Genomic DNA, 20,908 nt, shown 5'->3' on the forward strand with positions numbered 1-20,908 from the left:
TGGCTGCAGTCTCTGGAAGGTTCTGGCTGCAGTCTCTGGATGGTTCTGGCTACAGATCACTCTGGTGTCATTCAGCTGCCCTAACCCTCTAGGCATGTTATATACCCAACCACTCCGGTACTCACAGGACAAACTTCTCCCCTTCCTCTGCAGCTCTACATTGTATTAGCAGGTTAGTATCTCCTGGAATCCAGCGCTCCTGGGTCCTTGAGTACACCTGTTTTCTGTCTCGGCCCATCAAACCTCACATGGAGGGAAATCCATGCTAATAAGGCAATGCCTTCCCTTGATCCCGCATCTGTGGGTCACATGGCATTTGTGCCCTAACTCAACCACAGGTAACCCAACCCCCCCTCCTGGGGTGATCCAGTGACTAGCACTCCTGCGTCCCCACCTGTCATCAAGGCTGTTATGTCACTCTATCTGGTCCTATGCCCTTTAACTCTTTGTTAAATAAAACACTGTCCAAACAATTCAACAATATATTAAATAAAATGATACAACACACAGCCAATGTTAATTTCTACTCTATGTTCACACTAGTGCTGGTTTTCCATTTGGGGCCATTGAACGATGGAAAGGTGGACCGCAAACACTGCGGTTACACACGGAGCCCCACAGACCCCATTGACTATAATGGGAACCATTGGATGTCCTCATCTTGAAACTGAAAACTGCAGAGAAAAAAATCTTCTGTGCAGAACTTTTTTCTTTGCCGATTTTTGGCAGACACTACGATGGAGTCTCCATTTAGCTGGATGTTCTTAGAGGCAATGAACAATCATATGATAACCCTTATAAGTAGAGTCACTTGGAATAAAATTATAACGAAAGACTGGATCTTTTTTTCTTTCTTTGTTCTGCAACTACTGTATGTGGTAAGCGTGTGATTTACGGCTGATACATTGTTGCTGACACTAAACATTGCTGTAACGTTATCGGTGTGTTTGCAGTAAACTCAGAATTCCATCTCAGATACTTTGTATATGAAACTCAGGTCATGATATCTCTCCATCATCTCATGTAGTAATCCTCCCTATGGCTCATCAACCATCTACAAATTCAGATAAATGAACGAAATGAACCATTTTTTACACCAAATTAGTTTTGCAACTGCAGTTTAACTATCAAATCTCCAATACCGGACCCTCAGCTACCAAATCTGTGCCAGGCTCTTATAGTCAAATGAACTGATATACCGTATATTTGTTCAGTGTGGGCAAAACATAAACAACTACTAAAGACTGGGGCAGGAGATACAGAAGTTCGGATACATCTTTTCATTCCATGATTTTTCTTGTATATGGAATGAAGTACTAAGCTAAACTAGAATCCGTTTTATACTTTAGACTCTTCACAGTATGCCCCTTTTGCTTTGATGGTAGCTTTGTATACACTTGGCAATATCTTCATCAGCTTCATGAGGTAGTCACCTGGAATGGTTTTCTAATAGTCTTGAAGGAATTTCCAAAGTTGCTCAGCACTTGGCTGCTTTTCCTTTACTTTGTGGTCCAAATCACCCCAAACCGTCTCAGTTGGGTTTAGATCAGATGTTTGTGGAGGTGAATACATCTGACACAGCACTTTATATGTGGTGGGGGGTATGTTTGAGGCCAATAAACCAAAGCACCACACACCTCCTTAACGTTTTATGGTATAAACCACACATGTAGAAACCATCCATTTACCGATTCTGCTACTCACAAAGACATGGTGGGTGGAACCAAAAATCTCATACTTTGACTCATTAGACCAAAGTACAGATTTCCACTAGTCTACAGTCATGGCCAAAAGTTTTGAGAATGACACGAATCTTATATTTTCACATGACCTGCTGCCCTCTGGTTTTTATGTGTGTTTGTCAGATGTTTTTATCACATACAGAAATAGAATTGCAATCATATTCTGAGTAATAAAAGCTTATATTGACAGTTAGAATGAGTTAATGCAGCGTTGCAATATTTGCAGTGTTGACCCTTCTTCTTCAGGACCTCTGCAATTCTCCCTGGCATGCTCTCAATCAACTTCTGGACCAAATCCTGACTGATAGCAGTCCATTCTTGCACAATCAATGCTTGCATTTTGTCAGAATTTGTAGGTTTTTGTTTGTCCACCCGTCTCTTGATGATTGACCACAAGTTCTCAATGGGATTAAGATCTGGGGAGTTTCCAGGCCATGGACCCAAAATCTCTATGTTTTGTTCCCTGAGCCATTTAGTTATCACTTTTGCTTTATGGCAAGGTGCTCCATCATGCTGGAAAAGGCATTGTTGATCTCCAAACTGCTCTTGGACGGTTGGGAGAAGTTGATCTTGGAGGACATTCTGGTACCATTCTTTATTCATGGCTGTGTTTTTAGGCAAGACTGTGAGAGAGCCGATTCCCTTGGCTGAGAAGCAACACCACACATGAATGGTTTCAGGATGCTTTACAGTTGGCATGAGACAAGACTGGTGGTAGCGCTCACCTCGTCTTCTCCAAATAAGCTGTTTTCCAGATGTCCCAAACAATCGAAAAGGGGATTCATCAGAGAAAATGACTTTACCCCAGTCCTCAGCAGTCCACTCCCTGTACCTTTTGCAGAATATCAGTCTGTCCTTGATGTTTTTTCTGGAGAGAAATGGCTTCTTTGCTGCCCTCCTTGAGACCAGGCCTTGCTCCAAGAGTCTCCGCATCACAGTGTGTGCAGATGCACTCACACCTGCCTGCTGCCATTCCTGAGCAAGCTCTGCACTGCTGGTAGCCGGATCCCGCAGCTGAAACACTTTTAAGAGACAGTCCTGGCACTTGCTGGTCTTTCTTGGGCACCCTGGAGCCTTTTTGCCGACAATGGAACCTCTCTCCTTGAAGTTCTTGATGATGCGATAGATTGTTGACTGAGGTGCAATCTTTCTAGTTGCGATACTCTTCCCTGTTAGGCCATTTTTGTGCAGTGCAATGATGACTGCACGTGTTTCTTTAGAGATAACCATGGTTAACAGAAGAGAAACAATGATGCCAAGCACCAGCCTCCTTTTAAAGTGTCCAGTGGTGTCATTCTTACTTAATCATGACAGATTGATCTCCAGCCCTGTCCTCATCAACACCCACACCTGTGTTAATGGAGCAATCACTGAAACGATGTTAGCTGGTCCTTTTAAGGCAGGGCTGCAATGATGTTGAAATGTGTTTTGGGGGATAAAGTTCATTTTCTAGGCAAATATTGACTTTGCAAGTAATTGCTGTTAAGCTAATCACTCTTTATAACATTCTGGAGTATATGCAAATTGCCATTAGAAAAACTGAAGCAGTAGACTTTGTAAAAATTAATATTTGTATCATTCTCAAAACTTTTGGCCATGACTATAATGTCCTTTCTTTGTGTTTCTTGGCCCAAGTAGTTCTCTTTATCTTGTTGTTCCTCAGTAGTGGTTTCTTGGCAGCAATTCAACCATGAAGGCCTGATTTCTGCCGTTTCTTCTGAACAGTTGATGTTGAGATCTGTCTGGTACTTGATCTGTGTAAAACATTTATGTGGACTCTAATCTGAGATACTGTTAAAGAGGTTTTCTGGGTAGAATTTGCTTTTCTTATAAAAGTGTGTTAGTTCTAGTAATGGGTTACTAACTACCCCCATACAGCTTTAGCAGTGTTTGGAGTGATTTCTGAGTGTCTCTGGCAGCTGCTGGAATTCTCTGCATTTGTTTACTTGGTGTTAACTTCCTGCTGTGCAGCTTTCTGTGTGGCTGCTACACTTCAAAACCCTCCCTGTCTCTCGAAGCCTAGCAATCACACCCAATACTAGCCCCTCCCACCGTACCCTGTCTCTCTAAGCCTAGCGATCACACCCAATACTAGCCCCTCTCACCCTCCCCCATCTCCCTAGCTAAACTATTCTACTCACTACTAGAAGACAGGAAGAGGGGAGGAACCATTCTGGATGCAGGAAGGCTTAGTAAGTATTGATTTGGAATGGGGAGGAGGATGAGTAATGGTGACGTTCTGTTTCGGAACTGCTGAAATGGAACATCACTGGATCATCAGAAAGTGTCCCTGGGGTGGTCACATGACCGCTCCAGGGATATGGGTAATTATAGATTTTTCTTAATTAAAGTAAATTACAAGTTGGGCGAAAGGAGGGGGGTTTAGATTAGGGGTTAATTTTTAGTTTATCCTGGACAACCCCTTTAAGTTATGGTATGTGAGAATTAACTTATCTTCTGCATTTTGGTCTTCTTTTCCTATAATAGTCCTTAGGTTCATCACAGTCTTAGGGCCCCTTCACACGGAGTTTACGCTCCAGTCATTCAGACACGTATATACAAAACACATCCCAATCACTTCAATCGGAGCGAGCATAAAGCCGGCATTACACACACTTCCATTGAAGTGAATGGGATGTGTTTTGAAGCACTCGTGTATACGTGTCTGAATGAGCGGAGCGTAAAGTCCGTGTGAAGGGGCCCTTAGATGGATATCATGACTGCACTTGAGGATACCTTAAACTGCTTGAAATTTTCAAGACTGATTGACCTTCATGTTTCCTGAAGTATTGTACTGTCTATTCTCTATACTTAGTTGAGTGGTTTTGCCATACTGGTGATCAGAACAGTACTTGTATACAGCTAAATATTGTATGGAATGAACACCAGTTCTACCTCTATACCAAACAATTGATGGTCTGAAACACCTTATGGAGGCAATAAATTCCACAAATTAAATGTGGAGAAGACATATCTCATCACTAAAAACCATTCCAGGTGACAACCTCATAAAGCCAATAGAGAGAATGCCAAGAGTATGCAAAGTAACATTAAAGCAAAAGGGGCTACTTTGAAGAGTCTAAAGTAGAAAACATATTCTCTATATTCATCTTATATGTGCAGCCACCTTTAGTGTTACCATCTTGTAAAAGACAATCCTTTGCAGATATGTGATAAGACTACTTGACAATAATAGTCAAAAGGTGTTCCAAAATCTGTTCATGTACCCAGCGTCAGACTGCAGTATGCCGAGACCACCGGAACAAATGATTAAGGCTAAGTTCACATCTGTGCATGGGGCTTTGTTTTTCAGGTCTGCTGGGGGATCCAAGCGACGCAGAACTGGACAGTTAAAAAATTGGTTACTCACAGATGACCCTGGACCCCATAGTGCGATCCACTGGGTGGCCGTTGGGTTTCTGCCATTTTTGTACAGAAAAAGTCAAAAAGAAATGTGCTCCTTGCAGGAAAGGACTTTCAGTGACATGTTTTAATATTCAATACCTTGTTGGACATATAGCTAGCAGTGTATGTCAGTGTATGAGCTCTATGATATATGGAGTTATATGATAGAGGAGAGAAGCTGAGCTCTGTGATATATAGGGTTATATGATAGAAGAGAGAAGCTGAGCTCTGTGGTATATAGGGTTATATGATAGAGGAGAGAAGCTGAGCTCTGTGATATATAGGGTTATATGATAGAGGAGAGAAGCTGAGCTCTGTGATATATAGGGTTATATGATACAGGAGAGAAGCTGAGCTCTGTGGTATAAAGGGTTATATGATAGAGGAGAGAAGCTGAGCTCTGTGATATATAGGGTTATATGATAGAGGAGAGAAGCTGAGTTCTGTGATATATAGAGTTATATGATAGAGGGGAGAAGCTGAGCCCTGTGATATATAGGGTGATATGATAGAGGAGAGAAGCTGAGTTATGTGATATATAGGGTTATATGATAGGGGAGATAGAAGCTGAGCTCTGTGATATATAGGGTTATAAAATAGAGGAGAGAAGCTGAGCTCTGTGATATATAGGGTGATATGATAGAGGAGAGAAGCTGAGTTCTGTGATATATAGGGTTATATGATAGAGGAGAGAAGCTGAGCTCTGTGATATATGGAGGTATATGATAGCAGAGAGAAGCTGAGCTCTGTGATATATAGGGTTATATGATAGAGGAGAGAAGCGGAGGTCTGTGATATATAGGGGTATATGATAGAGGAGAGAAGCTGAGCTCTGTGGTATATAGGGTTATATGATAGAGGAGAGAAGCTGAGCTCTGTGGTATATAGGGTTATAAGATAGAGGAGAGAAGCTGAGCTCTGTGATATATAGGGTTATATGATAGAGGGAGAGAAGCTGAGCTCTGTGATATATATGATTATATGATAGAGGAGAGAAGCTGAGCCCTGTGATATATAGGGTGATATGATAGAGGAGAGAAGCTGAGCTATGTGATATATAGGGTTATATGATAGAGGAGAGAAGCTGAGCTCTGTGATATATAGGGTTATATGATAGAGGAGAGAAGCTGAGCTCTGTGACATATAGGGTTATATGATAGAGGAGAGAAGCGGAGGTCTGTGATATATAGGGTTATATGATAGAGGAGAGAAGCTGAGCTCTGATATATAGGGTTATATGATAGAGGAGAGAAGCTGAGCTCTGTGATACATATGTTATATGACAGAGGGAGAGAAGCTGAGCTCTGTGATATATACGGTTATATGATAGAGGAGAGAAGCTGAGCTCTGTGATATATATGGTTATATGATAGAGGAGAGAAGCTGAGCTCTGTGATATATAGGGTTATATGATAGAGGAGAGAAGCTGAGCTCTGTGGTATATAGGGTTATAGGATAGAGGAGAGAAGCTGAGCTCTGTGATATATAGGGTTATATGATAGAGGAGAGAAGCTGAGCTCTGTGGTATATAGGGTTATATGATAGAGGAGAGAAGCGGAGCTCTGTGGTATATAGGGTTATAGGATAGAGGAGAGAAGCTGAGCTCTGTGATATATAGGGTTATATGATAGAGGAGAGAAGCTGAGCTCTGTGGTATATAGGTTATATGATAGAGGAGAGAAGCTGAGCTCTGTGATATATAGGGTTATATGATAGAGGAGAGAAGCTGAGCTGTGTGATATATAGGGTTATATGATAGAGGAGAGAAGCTGAGCTCTGTGGTATATAGGGTTATATAATAGAGGAGAGAAGCTGAGCTCTGTGATATATAGAGTTATATGATAGAGGAGAGAAGCTGAGCTCTGTAATATATAGGATTATATGATAGAGGAGAGAAGCTGAGCTATGTGATATATAGGGTTATATGATAGAGGAGAGAAGCTGAGCTATGTGATATATAGGGTTATATGATAGAGGAGAGAAGCTGAGTTCTGTGATATATAGGGTTATATGATAGAGGAGAGAAGCTGAGCTCTGTGATATATGGAGGTATATGATAGCAGAGAGAAGCTGAGCTCTGTGACATATAGGGTTATATGATAGAGGAGAGAAGCGGAGGTCTGTGATATATAGGGTTATATGATAGAGGAGAGAAGCTGAGCTCTGATATATAGGGTTATATGATAGAGGAGAGAAGCTGAGCTCTGTGATACATATGTTATATGACAGAGGGAGAGAAGCTGAGCTCTGTGATATATACGGTTATATGATAGAGGAGAGAAGCTGAGCTCTGTGATATATATGGTTATATGATAGAGGAGAGAAGCTGAGCTCTGTGATATATAGGGTTATATGATAGAGGAGAGAAGCTGAACTCTGTGATATATAGAGTTATATGATAGAGGAGAGAAGCTGAGCTCTGTAATATATAGGATTATATGATAGAGGAGAGAAGCTGAGTTCTGTGATATATAGGGTTATATGATAGAGGAGAGAAGCTGAGCTCTGTGATATATAGGGTTATATGACAGAGGGAGAGAAGCTGAGCTCTGTGATAAATAGGGTTATATGATAGAGGAGAGAAGCTGAGCTCTGTGATATATAGGGTTACATGATAGAGGAGAGAAGCTGAGCTCTGTGATATATAGGATTATATGATAGAGGAGAGAAGCTGAGCTCTGTGATAAATAGGGTTATATGATAGAGGAGAGAAGCTGAGCTCTGTGATATAAAGGGTTATATGATAGAGGAGAGAAGCTGAGCTCTGTGATATATAGGGTTATATGATAGAGGAGAGAAGCTGAGCTCTGTGATATATAGGTTATATGATAGAGGAGAGAAGCTGAGTTCTGTGATATATAGGATTATATGATAGAGGAGAGAAGCTGAGCTGTGTGATAAATAGGGTTATATGATAGAGGAGAGAAGCTGAGCTCTGTGATATAAAGGGTTATATGATAGAGGAGAGAAGCTGAGCTCTGTGATATATAGGTTATATGATAGAGGAGAGAAGCCGAGCTCTGTGATATATATGGTTATATGATAGAGGAGAGAAGCCGAGCTCTGTGATATATAGTGTTATATGATAGAGGAGAGAAGCTGAGCTCTGTGATATATAGGGTTATATGATAGAGGAGAGAAGCTGAGCTCTGTGATATATAGGGTTACATGATAGAGGAGAGAAGCTGAGCTCTGTGATATATAGGTTATAAGACAGAGGGAGAGAAGCTGAGCTCTGTGATATATAGGGTTATATGATATTGGAGAGAAGCTGAGCTCTGTGATATATAGGGTTATATGATAGAGGAGAGAAGCTGAGCTCTGTGATATATAGGGTTATATGACAGAGGGAGAGAAGCTGAGCTCTGTGATATATAGGGTTATATGATAGAGGAGAGAAGCTGAGCTCTGTGATATATAGGGTTACATGATAGAGGAGAGAAGCTGAGCTCTGTGATATATAGGATTATATGATAGAGGAGAGAAGCTGAGCTCTGTGATAAATAGGGTTATATGATAGAGGAGAGAAGCTGAGCTCTGTGATATAAAGGGTTATATGATAGAGGAGAGAAGCTGAGCTCTGTGATATATAGATTTATATGATAGAGGAGAGAAGCTGAGCTCTGTGATATATAGGTTATATGATAGAGGAGAGAAGCTGAGTTCTGTGATATATAGGATTATATGATAGAGGAGAGAAGCTGAGCTGTGTGATGAATAGGGTTATATGATAGAGGAGAGAAGCTGAGCTCTGTGATATAAAGGGTTATATGATAGAGGAGAGAAGCTGAGCTCTGTGATATATAGGTTATATGATAGAGGAGAGAAGCCGAGCTCTGTGATATATATGGTTATATGATAGAGGAGAGAAGCTGAGCTCTGTGATATATAGTGTTATATGATAGAGGAGAGAAGCTGAGCTCTGTGATATATAGGGTTACATGATAGAGGAGAGAAGCTGAGCTCTGTGATATATAGGTTATAAGACAGAGGGAGAGAAGCTGAGCTCTGTGATATATACGGTTATATGATAGAGGAGAGAAGCTGAGCTCTGTGATATATAGGGTTATATGATAGAGAAGAGAAGCTGAGCTCTGTGATATATAGGGTTATATGATAGAGGAGAGAAGCTGAGCTCTGTGATATATAGGGTTATATGATAGAGGAGAGAAGCTGAGCTCTGTGATATATAGGATTATATGATAGAGGAGAGAAGCTGAGCTCTGTGATAAATAGGGTTATATGATAGAGGAGAGAAGCTGAGCTCTGTGATATATAGGGTTATATGATGTTGGAGAGAAGCTGAGCTCTGTGATATATAGGGTTATATGATAGAGGAGAGAAGCTGAGCTCTGTGATATATAGGTTATATGATAGAGGAGAGAAGCTGAGCTCTGTGATATATAGGATTATATGATAGAGGAGAGAAGCTGAGCTCTGTGATAAATAGGGTTATAAGATAGAGAAGAGAAGCTGAGCTCTGTGATATATAGGGTTATATGATAGAGGAGAGAAGCTGAGCTCTGTGATATATAAGGTTATATGATAGAGGAGAGAAGCTGAGCTCTGTGATATATAGGGTTATAGGATAGAGGAGAGAAGCTGAGCTCTGTGATATAAGGTTATAGGGTAGAGGAGAGAAGCTGAGCTCTATGCTATATAGGGTTATATGATAGAGGAGAGAAACTGAGCTCTGTGATATATAGGTTATATGACAGAGGGAGAGAAGCTGAGCTCTGTGGTATATAGAGTTATATGATAGAGAAGAGAAGCTGAGCTCTGTGATATATAGGGTTACTAGCTGGTACCCGCGACTTCGTCTGTGGTGATTATAGAAGTGTGTATATACAAGCGCGGGTAAGGTTTTCGTACTGTGTATAAGGTATGGGATATGAAATGTAACTGTGTATCTTGTTTTTGCTCTAATCCAGAGAATACGTGAAACTTTTGTGTTGAACGTAATTTGTATTTCAGCTGCTATACGGTGTTGGTATAAACTGTACATAGTGTCTTTGGGACAGAGGTATTTCAGGTTAATATACTTCGATATACGACATTGTATGATTTGTTATTTTCCGCCAGTACATGTAAGTTTTGGGCACAGGATACTCTTGAGCAAGCTACATAAAGTCCGGCCCTGTGCATGACAGTTTAGTAACTCCATGCGCCTCTTATTAATAGCAATTAACCCCATTATGTCCCTCACATTAACCCCTGTGTAAGAGTTACTGATAGAGATGAGTGAGTACTGTTCGGATCAGCCGATCCGAACAGCACACTCGCATAGAAATGAATGGACGTAGCCGGCACGCGGGGGGTTAAGTGCGCCGGCTACGTCCAAGCGGAAGTACCAGGTGCATCCATTCATTTCTATTGAGCGTGCTGTTCGGGTCGGCTGATCCGAACAGTACTCGCTCATCTCTAGTTACTGATATGTGAGAGACATGGAGGTAATAATTAAGTATCTTCATTACTGAGGTCTTTTATTAGTACCTCCATATGTCTCACATATTAGAAACCTTTATATGGGGCACACAGGGGTTAATATGAGGGACATGATGGGGTTTATTCCTATTCATATGAGGCACACAGGGGTTAATATGAGGGACATGAGGGGGTTTATTCCTATTAATGTGAGGCACATGGAGTTACTAACACTAAACTAATAACCCCAAATGCCTGACATTAATGAGAATAGGAACTAAAGGAAGGTAGCTGTGTGTTTCTTACTTTCAGTTTGCTAGCAGCTTCCTCTCCTCCTCGGGAACATTTGCAGGGTGCAGGCAGGAGCTATCACTATAGCAGGCAGGCAGAGACCTGAGCGATTAAGCTCCACCCCCTGGGTTTCCTGAGGGGAGTGTCCTTATGCCTCAGCTCTAGCAGAGACTTCATTTAACTCTTGCAGGTCCTGTGCTGCTGGTGTGCCAGTGAAATATGGCAGGAGTGCCACTCTTGGCACGTGTGCCAGGGGTTGCTGACCTCTGCTGTAGAGGGTAATATGAATTTTGTGACTTGCTATGGTCCAAAGTGTGTGAGATTGCAGAGATAGTGATGTGAGTTTGGGTTTTGTGGGGTCCTGTGAAAAACGTATGTGCGCTATTGTGACGAAAAGTAGCCTATTGCGCAATCCAGTATAGTGACTATGTTTGTGGAAAATTTCAGCCAAATCGGTGGAGTGGGTTTTGCGTGATTGACCGCCAAACATCCGAACATCCAAAGTCACAAACCCACAAACTCACAAACATTTCACAGGATTAATAGGATATGATAGAGGAGAGAAGCTGAGTTCTGTGATATATAGGGTTATATGATAGAGGAGAGAAGCTGAGCTCTGTGATATATAGAGTTACTAGCTTTTACCCGCGACTTTGTCTGCGGTGAGTTGAGTATTGGGCGGACACAGACATGTGAAACTGTAAAAGTGCTTTAAAAAGTTTGGTGGGCTAGCAAATGTGATTTGATGTGTTATATTGTGTATGTTGTGATACAGACAATGTGATGTGTTATACAGCCTGTGTACAGGAGTATATATGTATAAGGTACTGTATATAGCAGTGATAGGAGATACATGTAATATATAGTATATACAGCCTGTGTACAGGAGTATATATGTATCAGGTACTGTATATAGCAGTGATAGGTAATACATGTGATATATAGTATATACAGCCTGTGTACAGGAGTATATGTATCAGGCACTGTATATAGCAGTGATAGGAGATACATGTAATTATATAGTATATACAGCCTGTGTACAGGAGTATATATGTATCAGGCACTGTATATAGCAATGATAGGAGATACATGTAATTATATAGTATATACAGCCTGTGTACAGGAGTATATATGTATCAGGCACTGTATATAGCAGTGATAGGAGATACATGTAATTATATAGTATATACAGTCTGTGTACAGGGGTATATATGTATCAGGCACTGTATATAGCAGTGATAGGAGATACATGTAATTATATAATATATACAGCCTGTGTACAGGAGTATATATGTATCAGGCACTGTATATAGCAGTGATAGGAGATACATGTAATTATATAGTATATACAGCCTGTGTACAGGAGTATATATGTATCAGGTACTGTATATAGCAGTGATAGGAGATACATGTAATTATATAGTATATACAGTCTGTGTACAGGAGTATATATGTATCAGGTCCTGTTTATAGCATTGATAGGTAATACATGTAATATATAGTATATACAGCCTGTGTACAGGAGTATATATGTATCAGGTACTGTATATAGCAGTGATAGGAGATACATGTAATTATATAGTATATACAGCCTGTTTACAGGGGTATATATGTATCAGGTACTGTATATAGCAGTGATAGGAGATACATGTAATTATATAGTATATACAGCCTGTGTACAGGAGTATATATGTATCAGGTCCTGTTTATAGCATTGATAGGTAATACATGTAATATATAGTATATACAGCCTGTGTACAGGAGTATCTATGTATCAGGTACTGTATATAGCAGTGATAGGAGATACATGTAATTATATAGTATATACAGCCTGTGTACAGGAGTATATATGTCTCAGGTACTGTATATAGCAGTGATAGGAGATACATGTAATTATATAATATATACAGCCTGTGTACAGGAGTATATATGTATCAGGCACTGTATATAGCAGTGATAGGAGATACATGTAATTATATAGTGTACAGGAGTATATATGTATCAGGCACTGTATATAGCAGTGATAAGAGATACATGTAATTATATAGTATATACAGTAAAGTATAAAAATCCGCTCCAACCAGAAGGAAGAAAATTCAAACATCCAAGTTTGTCGAGTAAAAATATTCCAGCTTTATTAAATATCCATTAAAAAATGTGGGTATCGGTCACAAAAGGCTACGCGTTTAGGTACAATTGCACCGAAACGCGTAGCCTTTTGTGACCGAAACCCACAGTTTTTAATGGATATTTAATAAAGCTGGAATATTTTTACTCGACAACCTTGGATGTTTGAATTTTCTTCCTTCTGGTTGGAGCGGATTTTTATACTTTATTGCTACTATATGGTCGGAAGTCCATTCCGGTATCCAGACTCCCAGAGGAAGTTTGAAAAGCAATCGGTGAGCTGAATATACCTATATGTTATATATATAGTATATACAGCCTGTGTACAGGAGTATATATGTATCAGGTACTGTATATAGCAGTGATAGGAGATAAATGTAATTACAATGTGATGTGTTGTATTGTGTATGTATAGTGGAAAGCTATATGTAAATGTGAGTGAGTAGAGTGAGGGCGACTCCTGAGGTGACAGTAAGGAGTGTGCAGGCAGGTTGAGGCAGGAAATGCCAGGCAGTGTGTGTGAGTCTATAGCTGGGGCTAGGAGTCCTGCTTTTGTGAGTCTCCTGCTAGGAAGCCATGTTGTTTAGTGGCACCAAAAGTAGCCTGTGACTCAATCCTAAGGGAAAACTATGTTTGTGGAAAATTGCATGCAAATCCGTCCAGGCATTTTAGCGTGATTGAGGAACAAACATCCAAACTCACAAACATCCAAACACACAAACTTTCACATTTATAATTTAGTAGGATATGATAGAGGAGAGAAGCTGAGCTCTGTGATATATAGGGTTATATGATAGAGGAGAGAAGCTGAGCTCTGTGATATATAGGGTTATATGATAGAGGAGAGAAGCTGAGCTCTGTGATATATAGGTTATATGATAGAGGAGAGAAGCTGAGCTCTGTGATATATAGGGTTATATGATAGAGGAGAGAAGCTGAGCGCTGTGATATATAGGGTTATATGATAGAGGAGAGAAGCTGAGCTCTGTGATATATAGGGTTATATGATAGAGGAGAGAAGCTGAGCTCTGTGATATATAGGGTTATATGATAGAGGAGAGAAGCTGAGCGCTGTGATATATAGGTTATATGATAGAGGGAGAGAAGCTGAGCTCTGTGGTATATAGTGTTATAGGATAGAGGAGAGAAGCTGAGCTCTGTGGTATATAGGGTTATAGGATAGAGGAGAGAAGCTGAGCTCTGTGATATATAGGGTTATATGATAGAGGAGAGAAGCTGAGCTCTGTGGTATATAGGGTTATATGATAGAGGAGAGAAGCTGAGCTCTGTGGTATATAGGGTTATAGGATAGAGGAGAGAAGCTGAGCTCTGTGATATATAGGGTTATATGATAGAGGAGAGAAGCTGAGCTCTGTGGTATATAGGGTTATATGATAGAGGAGAGAATCGGAGCTCTGTGGTATATAGGGTTATAGGATAGAGGAGAGAAGCTGAGCTCTGTGATATATAGGGTTATATGATAGAGGAGAGAAGCTGAGCTCTGTGGTATATAGGTTATATGATAGAGGAGAGAAGCTGAGCTCTGTGATATATAGGGTTATATGATAGAGGAGAGAAGCTGAGCTGTGTGATATATAGGGTTATATGATAGAGGAGAGAAGCTGAGCTCTGTGGTATATAGGGTTATATGATCGAGGAGAGAAGCTGAGCTCTGTGATATATAGGTTATATGATAGAGGAGAGAAGCTGAGCTCTGTGATATATAGGTTTATATGATCGAGGAGAGAAGCTGAGCTCTGTGATATATAGGGTTATAGGATAGAGGAGAGAAGCTGAGCTATGTGATATATAGGGTTATATGATAGGGGAGAGATGCTGAGCTCTGTGATATATAGGGTTATTATTATTATTTACAGGATTTCTGAGTAAAATCAGAGTAAATCCAGACAGGACTCCTTGGAGTGACAGTGATAGTCCTGATAATCATTCCCACACAACATGATTGACAGCCTTCTGTGTATTCACACTGAAATAGCTTCTCTCTTCTCCATACAGTTCATTTGCATATTGACAAAATTGGCATTGGAGGCAGCAACTCACAAGGGGAAAACACTGTATGATTCCAGTGACCCTCAACCTACCTATCTGCGGGGCTGGGTTGATATGCGGGGTTCTGGTGACAGACTCCTTTAAATAGGGGTTTTTCATGCAGTTACAATGTTTCTGGAAAGGAATGAACATTTTTACCAGTGGGTGACAATCTAAAGAAAATCACTATGAATAATTTTTTCATGAGTAAATGACTGATAACAGGGAATAATAGATTGCATTCACGTAAAATAAGTGCGAGGTCCCTTTAATGCGGGTAAAGGAATTGACGTTTGTGATTCTGTTATGGGATTAGCACATACCTGCTTAGGGTCATCTCCTGGGACCTTAATAGAGGACGCCCCTGTGTCACCTGTAGGCAGGAGAAGGAAGGGTAATATAATGAAAGTAATTTGAGATATAAAAAAAAATAAATACAAAAAAATTCAAAAATACTTAAGAAAAAATATAAAAAAAAACATACAAAAAAATGCAAAAAAGCCCCAATAATAACTATGAAAATCAGAGCTATGAGACAAGCAGTTAAAGTAGGAGAGAGTGCAGACACATACAGCAGAGAGATGTCCAGATAGTGACCTCGCCTCTAATCCGGAGCAAACTCTGACATTAAACTGCATACAGAGGGGAGGTCAGTGCCCTTCAGTCCTAATCTGCTGCACCTAGAAGGCAAAGCGTATATGGAGACGTGCAAACTCAGTGCCAGTCTCGAAGAAGGGATCGGTGCCTGTCAGTCCTAATCTGCTGCACCCACAAGACAAGATAGAGAGGTGCACGCTCAGTGCCAGTCTCCTGCACAGTAAGAAGAGACCAGTGCCCTTCTGTCCTAATATACTGCACCCACAAGACAAGACAGAGAGGTGCAAGCTCAGTGCCAGTCTCCTGCACAGTAAGAAGAGACCAGTACCCTTCTGTCCTAATATACTGCACCCACAAGACAAGACAGAGAGGTGCAAGCTCAGTGCCAGTCTCCTGCACAGTAAGAAGAGACCAGTGCCCTTCTGTCCTAATATACTGCACCCACAAGACAAGACAGAGAGGTGCAAGCTCAGTGCCAGTCTCCTGCACAGTAAGAAGAGACCAGTGCCCTTCTGTCCTAATATACTGCACCCATAAGACAAGACAGAGAGGTGCAAGCTCAGTGTCAGTCTCCTGCACAGTAAGAAGAGACCAGTGCCCTTCTGTCCTAATATACTGCACCCACAAGACAAGACAGAGAGGTGCAAGCTCAGTGCCAGTCTCCTGCACAGTAAGAAGAGACCAGTGCCCTTCTGTCCTAATATACTGCACCCACAAGACAAGACAGAGAGGTGCAAGCTCAGTGCCAGTCTCCTGCACAGTAAGAAGAGACCAGTGCCCTTCTGTCCTAATATACTGCACCCATAAGACAAGACAGAGAGGTGCAAGCTCAGTGTCAGTCTCCTGCACAGTAAGAAGAGACCAGTGCCCTTCTGTCCTAATATACTGCACCCACAAGACAAGACAGAGAGGTGCAAGCTCAGTGTCAGTCTCCTGCACAGTAAGAAGAGACCAGTGCCCTTCTGTCCTAAATCTGCTGCACCCAGAAGACAAGACAAAGAGGTGCAAGCTCAGTGCCAGTCTCCTGCATAGTAAGAAGAGACCAGTGCCCTTCTGTCCTAAATCTGCTGCACCCAGAAGACAAGACAACGAGGTGCAAGCTCAGTGCCAGTCTCCTGCATAGTAAGAAGAGACCAGTGCCCTTCTGTCCTAAATCTGCTGCACCCAGAAGACAAGACAAAGAGGTGCAAGCTCAGTGCCAGTCTCCTGCACAGTAAGAAGAGACCAGTGCCCTTCTGTCCTAAATCTGCTGCACCCACAAAACAAGACAGAGAGGTGCAAGCTCAGTGCCAGTCTCCTGCACAGTAAGAAGAGACCAGTGCCCTTCTGTCCTAAATCTGCTGCACCCACAAGACAAGACAGAGAAGTGCAAGCTCAGTGCCAGTCTCCTGCACAGTAAGAAGAGACCAGTGCCCTTCTGTCCTAAATCTGCTGCACCCGGAAGACAAGACAGAGAGGTGCAAGCTCAGTGCCAGACAGAAGAGACCAGTTCCCTTCTGTCCTAATCTGCTTCACCCAGAAGACAGGACAGACTTGGAGAGGTACCAGCTCTTTTACAGTGAGGAGAGGTCAGTCCCCTTTAGTCCTAATCTGCTGCACCCAAAAGACAAGAAAGTTTTGGAGAGGTACCAGCTCTTGCACAGAGAGGAGAGGTCAGTGCCCTTCAGTCCTAACCTGCTACATCCAGAAGGCAAGGCAGTTTTGGAGAGGTGCAAGCTCAGTGCCAGTCTGCTGCACAGTGAAGAGAGATCTGTGTCCTTCAGTCCCAATCTGCTGCACCCAGAGAGGAAGGCAGTTTTGGAGAGGTGGCAGCTCTGTGCCAGTCTCCTGCACAGTAAGAAGACATCAGTGCCAGCTCTGAATGCCAAGATCCTGCATTCAGCAGTCAGAGGGAGTCTACAGCACAAGGGCTTCAGTGCATTTCCAGTCTTTGCAGCTGAGCTCAGCGCTTATCTGTACAAGACTAGATTTACCCAGCAAACACAGGAGGAGAAAGTACAGACCAAGCAACAGGCAGTGCAGACTCATTAAACTTCATCTGGAGGGCTTCAGTCTCAAGAAAGCAAGCTGTGGACGAAGAGACAGGCACTGAGGGACCAGCTCCTGGTGATCTGAGAAGTTTCAGAATTCTCAATCTTCATGATAACCATTAAGATTACCTGCTGACATGGAGGATGCAAATAAGCAAAGTCCTACAGAGAAACCTGGGATAGAATCCAGCAGATACCTGGCCAGAGGGTCCAGGAGCCAGGTGGACTTTTTACAGGAAGTCACAGACCCTAGAGACCTGTCATTGGATAGTCTTCTATATGAGAAACCAGAAGACTCCTATGAGAAGAGAGGAGGACCAGCATCTTCTGATAACAATGAGCTGGATAATGTTCTGGACTGTATTCTGGACTCCTCAAGCTCAGGCCACCAATCCTTATGGACTGATTGTGGTATCTCTGACATACATGGGATTGCAGATGTTAAGACTCCTGGTAACTCCAAAAGTGGCATTGTAGACATCAGAGTTTGGACAGAAGCCATGGCATCTGGTAAGAAGATAACTGAGGAAACAGACATCTTGGAGGACTTTACCGAGAACCAGTCAGTTGTAAAAAGTGGTGGTTTAGAAGCCTTGCCCAGTAGACATCCACCTCTGGGACCTGAAGTAAACCTAATTACTATTCCCACCTTGGATATGAATGTCTTATACCTATCTGCTCAGGAGAGAGGATTGGTAAAAACAGATGGCCACGACCAAAGGTCTTCTCCCCCAATCCCATCCAAGCAGACATCTTCATACAATAGCTCCTGTCTATCTCGTGAAGATGGACAGGTCAAGCAGGAAGGATCTGAGGTCTTATTATTTCATCCCACTAAAGAAAGACCTTTGCACCAGGATTATAAACTACCCTCCTCTGGTCCTGACACCCCCGAAACTGACCAGTCTTTGGATTTTATCTTCTGCAAAACTGAGCCTGTAGGCATCTACCAACCATTTAGGACCAATATGGGCAAACCAGCTGAAAGTCAGATCCATGTCATACCTTCATCTTCTAACCCAGCTCAAAACATCCACCAGCCTTTGGGTCTGAATGGGCAAGAGCAGAATTCATACCAGGCAGGATTAAGAGATACCTACCTACCCCAAATCCCTCTACCGTATGCCCAGTACATCAGGTAACCAATACCGAGTCACATTACAGGTGTTCCTGAATGATGACCTGTTATTATATAATATTAGATTCTCTTCATATAATATTCACTAATCTAATTGTATTTTTTGGCAAATTATTATTATTATTATTATTATTATTTTATATTATTATAAATTCTAATAATATAATAAAATAATAATAGTAAATGAATAATAATAATAAGAAATAATAATACAATTATTAATAATAAAATAATAATGGTATTATAATTTATAATACCATTATTATTTTATTATTAATAATTATATTTATTATTATTATTGTATTATTGTTATTATATTATTATTAGTTTATTATTACTAGTATTATACTAATTATTATTATTTATTATTGCTATTATTATTATATTTTTAATATTATTTAATATTATTATTAGTATTATTATCATTATCATTATTATTATTACTAGTATTATACTAATTATTATTGTTTATTATTATTATTTATTATTATTATTATCATTATTATTACACATTTTTTTTAATTCCTACTGGTTATTGCAATGATCTGATTGATTATTTTACCATTTCAATAAAAACCCTTAATATTGACATTTTCTCGGGTTGAATTTGTATGCTATTTTTAAAAAGATTTTTTTCTTCATTATTTTAGATTTTTTTTCTTAATTTTTAGGTTTTTTGTTGCCATTTTACCAGACAATTTCCTTGTCAGACAATATAGATTACCGCTTGAGGTTATTGCTATAAAATGATTTTTTTTTCTATAATTTCAATAATAAGAACATTTTTGAATGATGACATTAAATGAATAAAAAAAAATTAATCAAATGGGTATTCCAGGTACCAAGAGGCTGGAATAGCTGATATGTCCGACAGGTCCATAGATACTGTAGCAAATTGTATAATATATTGGAAAGATCTTTATACTTAGTTTATTGTTACTTTATTAATGTAAGATTTTTAGAGAAAAGAATTATATATATTTTTTTTTTAGTGGAAAGCATTTGTGGTCATAGGTTATACGTCTTTTAATGGGTGTGTCCACCATAAGTGTCAATGACATTTGGGGCAACACGGTGGCTCAGTGGTTAGTACTGCAGCGTTGGAGTCCTGGGTTCGAATCCCACCAGGAACAACATCTGCAAGGAGTTTGTATGTTCTCCCCGTGTCTGCGTGGATTTCCTCCCATTCTACAAAGACATACTGATAGGGAATACTGTACATTGTGATAACTATATGGGGCTCAATCTACATAAGAATAAAAAAAAGTATTAATGGCATTTGATTTGATACGATTCCATATATCCAACCATAAGACCCCTATCAATGACTATGACACAGGAGCTGCAGTGGCCTTGTGATATAATGTGGCCCTTTTTGGGTTACAGATCAGGATATTCTTTATTAAACAATGTTGTTTTTTGTTGCAATAGATCTAAAATGTAAAAAATGAAGTGACTTTGCCAAAAAAACTATTTTATCGTTTTCTGTATACAGTTCCTATAAAGAGCTATGTGTCCCCATAGTGACAGACTACAAGCCGTGAGTTTAGTCTGATTCGTAGTCTTGTTTTACTCCCTTCCATCTGCTCACTCGTATATGATCTGCCATAGGTCAACAAAAGAGATGAGCGAACAGTAAAATGTTTGAGATTCGATATTCGTTTCGAGTGGCCCCTCAATATTTGACTACTTGAATCGAATATCGAACCCTATTATAGTCTATGGGGGGAAAATGCTTGTTTCAGGGGTAGGCAACATTCGATCAAGTTGAACTTAGCAAGTCCACGAGTGAGGGTCGGGCTGGATCCTCCGAGACGTCTTCTCCGTGCAGCTTCCCCGCGGCGTCTTCCAGCTCTGAATTCACTCTGCCAGACATTGGGCCTGGGCAGAGCCGACTGCGCATGCCTGCACTACAAGAAAATGGCCGTTTACAGACAAAGCAGCCATTTTCTTGTAGCGCGGGCATGCACAGTCGGCTCTGCCCAGGCCCGATGCCTGGCAGAGTGAATGAAGAGCCAGAAGACGCCGCGGGGAAGCTGCACGGAGAAGACTTCTAAAGGTAGGAGAAGAACCAGCGTTGATTGGCCGACTGTACAGCATTCGGC

General features: G+C 40.8%; 1 protein-coding gene across 2 annotated transcripts in view; it reads left to right on the forward strand.

The window, feature by feature from the left end:
• The first annotated feature begins 17,468 nt into the window (after positions 1-17,468).
• Positions 17,469-20,908, forward strand: part of PGR (progesterone receptor) — a 37,692-nt gene continuing 34,252 nt past the window's right edge. For both annotated transcript variants that reach the window (XM_075262980.1, XM_075262981.1), the window contains exon 1: positions 17,469-18,803. In XM_075262980.1, coding sequence (XP_075119081.1) covers positions 17,803-18,803 — 1,001 coding nt within the window. In that variant the 5' untranslated portion in view covers positions 17,469-17,802. The remainder of the gene's footprint in view (positions 18,804-20,908) is intronic.

Source organism: Leptodactylus fuscus, chromosome 2, assembly GCF_031893055.1.
Source record: "Leptodactylus fuscus isolate aLepFus1 chromosome 2, aLepFus1.hap2, whole genome shotgun sequence".
NCBI classification, from domain to species: Eukaryota; Metazoa; Chordata; class Amphibia; order Anura; family Leptodactylidae; genus Leptodactylus; species Leptodactylus fuscus.